General features: G+C 34.3%; 1 protein-coding gene across 4 annotated transcripts; it reads left to right on the top strand.

Moving 5' to 3' along the window:
* The first annotated feature begins 907 nt into the window (after positions 1-907).
* Positions 908-6,702, top strand: LOC122020086. Of its 4 annotated transcripts, none has more exons than XM_042577832.1 (7): positions 908-1,217; positions 1,309-1,325; positions 1,401-1,499; positions 1,569-1,630; positions 1,723-3,423; positions 5,345-5,483; positions 5,584-6,702. In XM_042577832.1, exons 3-7 carry the CDS (start codon positions 1,409-1,411, stop codon positions 6,246-6,248), a joined length of 2,658 nt encoding a protein of 885 aa, XP_042433766.1. In that variant the 5' UTR covers positions 908-1,217; positions 1,309-1,325; positions 1,401-1,408; the 3' UTR covers positions 6,249-6,702. The 4 variants fall into 4 exon arrangements, with proteins under 4 accessions (XP_042433766.1, XP_042433765.1, XP_042433764.1 ...); XM_042577831.1 differs by having other exon boundaries at positions 1,397-1,499; XM_042577830.1 differs by lacking the exon at positions 1,309-1,325.
* The last annotated feature ends 463 nt before the right edge of the window (positions 6,703-7,165 follow it).

The following is a 7,165-nucleotide window of genomic DNA, read 5'->3' as shown; positions in this document are numbered from 1 at the left end:
ATGTGATTTTTTTTTAAAAAAAGATATTATTATTATTAGCTGCTAAGATTACTAAATTTGTTAATATTTTTGCTATTTTAATATTCAACTAGTTTCAATTAAATAAGTATTGAGTGTTGAATTTAAAAAAAATGCATTATCAAACTCTTAAATATTAGAAATTTTATTATTTTTTAATATTTAAATATTGTTAAACAAAATCCTCAACTATTTTTTTTAAAAAAATACATTTTAAGGTAAAAATAAAAGACAGGAACAATCAGTAATTGTCTATTTTAAAAATAAAAAAAAATAAAAAGTCACCTTATTTTTGACATCTTATATTGAAAACTTCACATTATAGTAATTTTAAACAAATCTATTATACCTTATAATGCAGTTTTTTTAATCAAAATTATTAAATAATTTTAATTAAATAAATTTTTTAATTAAGTTAAAATAATTTTAACCATGTTAAAATAATATTTTAATATAATAATATTGATATGCAATAATTTTAATTAAATTTATTTTATTTTATTTTATAACTGTTTTAACTAAAATTGTTATAACAATATTGAAATATAAATATTTTGTGATATAAAAAAAAATATGGTGCTTCTTTTAGAGTATGTTTTATTTTTTTTTTCCTTTAATTTTTACTAACCTTTCTTCATTTTTGCACATAGTTTCCTGTAATATGTTCCTTTTAAATATATATTTTGGCCAGCTTATCTTTTTATAATCTTATATCTTCAAAATGTTTTTTTAATTAAAATACAATCAAAGAAATTGTTAATTTGTTGACCCATCCTTTTTTTTCATTTAATCAAATTTTCCACGTAATATTTTATTTATTTTTTTAGTATTTATTTCCATTTCATTATTTCTTATTTTTTAAAAACATTTTTTTAATTGTCGCGTCGAACAGCTTGCTCTCTCTCCCTCCCTCAGCGTCAGCGATTAATGGCTTCCAACTCCTCTCCTCTTCCTCTCTCCCTTCTCTCCTCGCCTCGAGTACTCAACTCCAACTCCTTCACCGGAACCGCTTCTTCCGCCGGGCCGGCGTTCGGCTGGCGCTGTCCCAGATCGTCTCAATCGAGGTCGTCCGCCTGTCCCTTCTCCGTCCCTGGATCTGCGCTTTGACTGTAGATCTCGCGTTTTCTCTTCTCAAGGAATGGGGAATTCGGGGCGGGCCAATGTTTTCTGGACGGAAACTGGGTAGCTCGTTCCTAAAGGTGATCCATTTTACCCATTCCAGCACTCGTTTCCGTGTTTGCCTTTATTTGCATTGTCTGCACCGAACGATTTGTGAATCTTGTGGCGCAGGCAAGGGGTTACTGGAGGTATCTGGTGCTGTAGAATGCTTGTTCGGACTTTTCTTTGTTCCTTCTTTGAATGCTATTGTTTTATTTAGGCAGTCACCTAGATGGCTCCAAAGACTCGTAGTTTCCTTCATTTTTTGGAGTGGTCCAGGACGTCGCAGAAGAAATTGTTCCCTGATGAACAGGCTTCGATCGGTAATTCCATTTGCTTGCTTCTCCGAGGCAAAACTGCTTTCCTTATCCTCTTATCATTTTTCTTTGCAGAGGACAAAAGTCAGGACAAGATCGATGGCCATGATGATAAGCCAGTACCAAATGTTCCTCTGGTCAGTTAATACTGCTCATGTTGCTCATTGTTCATTTTTTTTTTTTTATGTTTCTTTTTTATGATTTTATAACTTCGCAATCTGTTTGACAGATTGATGAGGATGAGAAGTCAGGAGTATCTAGTGTAAGAGATCTCAATGAGCATAGCTCTTCTTCTTCTTCTTCTTCAGTGGTTGTTGAAGAGGGAAGCAGGACTAAGGCTCCTGGAGTTGTTGCCAAGCTTATGGGTTTAGAGTCTATGCCCTCATCAGGCATTGTTTTGAGTGACTTGCATAACATTCAAGATAAACCTGGCCAAAATCAAAGAAACAATTCAAGTTATGTTATCTTGAAAGCTGGTGCTAACTCAAGAACACTAGATTTATGGTCCCAAAAGATGCCAGGCAGTCCAATTGAGAGGTTCCAGGTTGAAGCATTGCCTCCTAGACTAGTAAAATCTATCTCAGTTACACGCCACAAATTGCTATCGCCAGTTAAAAATCTTGGATTGGACTCTGTTAAGATTAGTGAACCAGAAGTTCAAAAGAAAACCAAGAGTAAAGTTCAGCCTTCTAAACCATCCCCAAGTCCTTCAGAAATTTGTGATTCAACAAAGATTATAGCTACTCCTCCAAAGCCATTGAAGGCCTTAGAATTTCCTGGAAGACGTATTCAGTCAGTTTCTTTGAAGTCTTCCAGATCACAAGCCTTATGCAGGAGAGACATTTCACAAAATGATAAATCTTTGCTATCAAAGGATGAATCGTTGAAATCCAGTCCAAAAGGCAAGAATAAATCAGTTTCACTTGCCATTCAAGCAAAGTTGAACGTCCAAACAAGAAAAGGCATAAGCCCAAGTACCAGCAACAAGTTTGTTTCACAGGAGGATAATGAATTTCACTCTGAGAAACCACTGAAATTTCAGTCTAGTAACCAAACACATACCCACAACAAAGGGAATTCAGATGCTGATTCTCATAATGTACACCGACCAAACAAACAAGACTATCTTGTAACTAAAAGCAAGCTTGGCCAGAGACTATCAGTCTCTGATACAAGTGAGGGAAATGCACTTTCTAGAGATGGTTCTTCTAGAAATAAAAAATTAGTGAAGGATTGTGTAAGAAACAAAAAAGGACGGAACAACATGATTAAAGGCTCAGAGGTATCTCGTGTTGCCAAGGATCGATCCATGCCAAATTACAAGAAGGTGGTATTAGTAGAGAACAACAGATCATATTGCAAAAGATGTGATTCTGTTGATAATTTGCCACTAGACAAACAGAGAAAACATATTCGACATAATGTCGTTGTATCTGATCATTCAGGATGGACTAATGGTAATACAACACGTGATAGAGATGTTGTGTCATTTACATTCACATCCCCTCTAACAAAACTGCATGAATATTCACCTCATTATCGGAATGAGGGTGGAAAAGAGGGGAAAAAGAATGGTTACAGATTTTGTAGTTATTCTGGAAATTCAACAGATTCGGATGACAAAAATTTTTTGCCTTTCAACTTGAATGTGAAAGATGGTGATCATTTAGGCTTTATTTTGGAACAAAGATTGAAAGAATTAGCATCTATGGGTGGATCACCTTTCTGTATCTCAGTTAAAGATGCTGGTGTTGTTGCTCATCTCTCTGATTCAATAGATTCAGCTTCTACTTCCGATGCCCCTGGAGTTGCATATACTGATTACCAAAGTGAATCTTTCCTCCTATCTTTTGATGATGAAGTATGCAGCAGTGCCTCAAACTCCTCAGTGAATAATGTTTGGGTTCCTTGTAAAAGTGATAAGCTGCAGGTTTGGTGCCCTTATGCGTAATAATAATCTGTATTGATAATGCCATTCTACCCTTTTACTAACTTTTTTCTATAAAAATTAGTTCATTATTGATATGTACAGAAGATTTATTACCATATTGACCTTATAAAAACATATAACGTAACTCGCTTTTCAAAATTGAAGGGTATTTCCCTTATTTTCCTTCGTAGGCAACATATTATTCTTTATCAACAATGTTTTTACTATTTGGTCATTAAGCTACCTAATACCCTAGCTATGAGCATCATTAGTTGCACTAATGTCTCTGTATCTTGCTTTTAGTTTATTTTGCATCTGTTAGAAATAAAGATTTCTATTTCCTATTTGTAGTGCTATTGTTAAAAATGATAGGAACAGTAGGCAGCCTAATAATTATGTTTTGTTTATTCATTAGGCTCATATCCTATATATACATGGATTCTAATATTCTTTGGAATCAATAACAATATAATATGTTTCCTCTCCACTTGGTATTTGTATAAATTCTCTACTAGAGTTATAATTTTCTGTAACAAACACCGTAGGGGGGAGGCCACGAGTTTGATATGATGGCACGACCTCCCCTTTGTCCCCTCCATTATTGAAAAATTTAATTTTTATTATTCTTTTTTTCTCTCTCTTCCTACTGCCCACTCACTGCTTGAAACATCAATCCTCCTGTGTTCCTTTGTTCTTTTCCTTCCAATCTATCAGCTGATCTCTTTCCCACACCAAAATCCTTCACTCCTGATATACTAACCTGAGAGCAAATCAAAAGGCTTATTATGCCACAATTTACATGAAAGTATGATTTTGAGGTAACAAGGATATACTTATACTTCTCATGCATATCTTTACCAAGTGCCTTTGCGTGATATTGCTCTTGCCATATGAACTAGTGAATCCATATAGTAATCATGATAAGTTTCACTTACTAAGGTTTTTTTTTTATATAGATATAATGAACATATAACCTCAGCCTTAGTTCAACATGATGACCCAATATTCACTTTAGTAGCTCTCGTTGCTTCTGAACTCTGAGCTATAAGCAGATAGGCACTTACTAGCAAGAAAAGTAGCAAGTATATTAACTTGGCTTTCCTAGGTTTATATTTAGTTTTTGCAATTGAGTCAAGAATTGTGGGGATCGAGAGAGCTATAGGGTTGTTTTAGGCATTTCTGACATACTTTGAGTTGATTGACATAGGCAAAAGACTGTACATGTCTGCCAGATAGCCAAAAACTGCCACATGATCATAATGTAAATCCATAGGGTGGCATAATGGAGGGGCATGAAGAACTACTGTTGTTTCATTCACTTTGAATATGGAAAAGCTCAATATGTATGAAACTTTTATTAATCCTCAAAACTCTTTGTAAACTATGGTACTGAAGAATAGAAGTCTCATTCTTCAACTGGTTGTGGATAGTCATTGGATTTACATTCAAATCTGTGGTACTTGTAAAATTTACAGTGGTGTATAGGTAAAATATAGATGGGGTGGACTACACTGATATGCTAATGAGATTTTATTTTGTCATATTTGCGTGTATTTCTGTGAAAGCATGCCTGCTCTCTGATGGGTGATTTCTTTGATCTCTTTACCACATGGGATGATCTTTTTTAGCAGACTTCACAACCTTTCATGTATTTCCTAAACCTTCCAAAATGATTGTGCTTAGAATAGATTCATTATTCTTAAAGATGTGGCATGGTTTCATTAAATTCCCTTTTTCAGCAGCATTGCAAGATTTTCAAAAGTAATTTTCATAGTGGTTAATGTTCTTGTCTCGTATTCCCCTTTGTATACAAATGAAACCTAATCTTGTTGCTGTTAGTAAGTTGCTTGATAAATTCTACAACAGCAAGTTGCTTGATAAATCCTACAACTGATTGACTTTGTCATAACTGTTGAATCAGGAAAAGAAAAGGATCGGTTCCTACTGTAACATTGCAGATCAAAGTGAAATTGAGCATCAAGATCAGAGCCCCCTTTCCATTCCAGACAACTCATTTTCAAATGAAAGCTGCTCCTCTGAGAGTTACCAAAATTCTGATGGTAATAACATATAGGTTCAGAAGTTAGATGAATGATTTCCCTTTTATGGATGTGGTGCTCCCTCCCTAAAAACTAAAATACCTAAATGTTGAATTTTCAGGTACCAGGACGAATCCTTCTCATTATTCTTCTCTCTCCAAAGAAGCTGAGTTTGATTCCATGTACAAAACTGGGCCAGCAGAATATGAAGTAGAATTATCTACATCATCATTACATAAACAAGCCATAGACTCAGACGAAGACCTAGCCTCAGAAATCGGCCGAATAGATAATGCTTACACTTGCTGGGATGAGCTGGATTATGTGAAGGAAATATTGAATAGCTGGGAAATTATTTCAGATGATTCAATTCTCAGCTACATGGACCAATCTAGTGAGATTCTTGATCCCCATCTCTTTGAGAAGTTAGAAGAGAATCAAATCTCAGGTCATGTAGACGAAACACAGATAATGAAGAGGAAGATAATATTTGATGCTGTGAATGAATGCTTGTCTACTAAATGTAGTGTTTACTTCCAAGCTGGATTCCAAATGTGGGCAAAAGGTGTCATGTTTGTCAGGAAAGACTTGTCAGAAGAACTCTACAATGAGATATCAGGATGTGTCTGCGGCGAGGACTGGATGGTGGATGAGCTTGTGTATAAAGATATGAGTGCTCATCTAGGCAGGTGGATTGATTTCGAAATCGAAGCATTTGAAGCAGGAGTAGAGATTGAAAGGTGGTTGCTCGATACCTTGGTTGATGAATTTTTCAAGGAATTTTAGTTTTCCTTCAGTGTAAGTACGTTGGTGTAAATTTCTCTTTTACTCCTTCCAGTTGAATGTTGTATAATAGCAACAATATTCGTCGGGTCACTTAAAATCAGGAAAAACTATCATAGAACTACAGAAGAGGCTTTCTGTGCATCCCTGTGGAGGGTTCACGTCGTTGATCAAAGCATCAGAGCGGCGGTAAAAGAAATAAATCTTGACCGTCAATCCATCAATGACTGAGATCTATTTCTAATGGCAGTAAAAGCTCCTCCAAAAAGCACTGCGAAACCTTCTTTATATTAGTTTTTTCCCACCTTTAAAGACTTTAAAATGGATGTAAATGTTCTTCACAACTTAAGTTTTTTATTTTATTTTATTTTGTTTTAGATTTTGGCATTAGAGTCTTTATTTCCACTGTGAGACTGTGATTATATATATATGTATATATTATTGCAAAGAAAAATATTTGCCTTCGGAGTAAGTTTCTAATGTTTGAGCAAAGTAATGTCTATTGATGTTGAGAAAGAAGCGTAGACCTTAAGCAGTGCATCTAAGGCTTCATAGTGATTAGAGCAGTCGATTTGAGGATGATAGAAGTCATCTTCAATTGCAAAAATTTAATCCTAACAAAAGCTATTTAGGCTGTTAATTTTTATAATTTATTAAAAAACGTTTAAGTTATTTTACTTTTTTTTAAGTTAGTTGAATTTTATTAGAATAATTAGAGTTTTATAAAAAATATTTTATTTTATATAATCTAGGTCAGGTTATTGTTGAGTTAATGGAGTTTCGAAACGTTTACTATCAGAAACACATAATAGAGAATCTATTATCATTAAAAATAAATTATCTTTTTATCAATTAATACAAGTCCTATCACAAAAAGAAACAGTGTACGAAATATAACGATTAGTGATGAAATGTTTTGT

The sequence above is a fragment of the Zingiber officinale genome, chromosome 9A (genome assembly GCF_018446385.1).
Source record: "Zingiber officinale cultivar Zhangliang chromosome 9A, Zo_v1.1, whole genome shotgun sequence".
NCBI lineage: Eukaryota > Viridiplantae > Streptophyta > Magnoliopsida > Zingiberales > Zingiberaceae > Zingiber > Zingiber officinale.
Note: the sequence above shows the minus strand (reverse complement) of the source record. Positions and strands in the feature narration are given on the sequence as shown.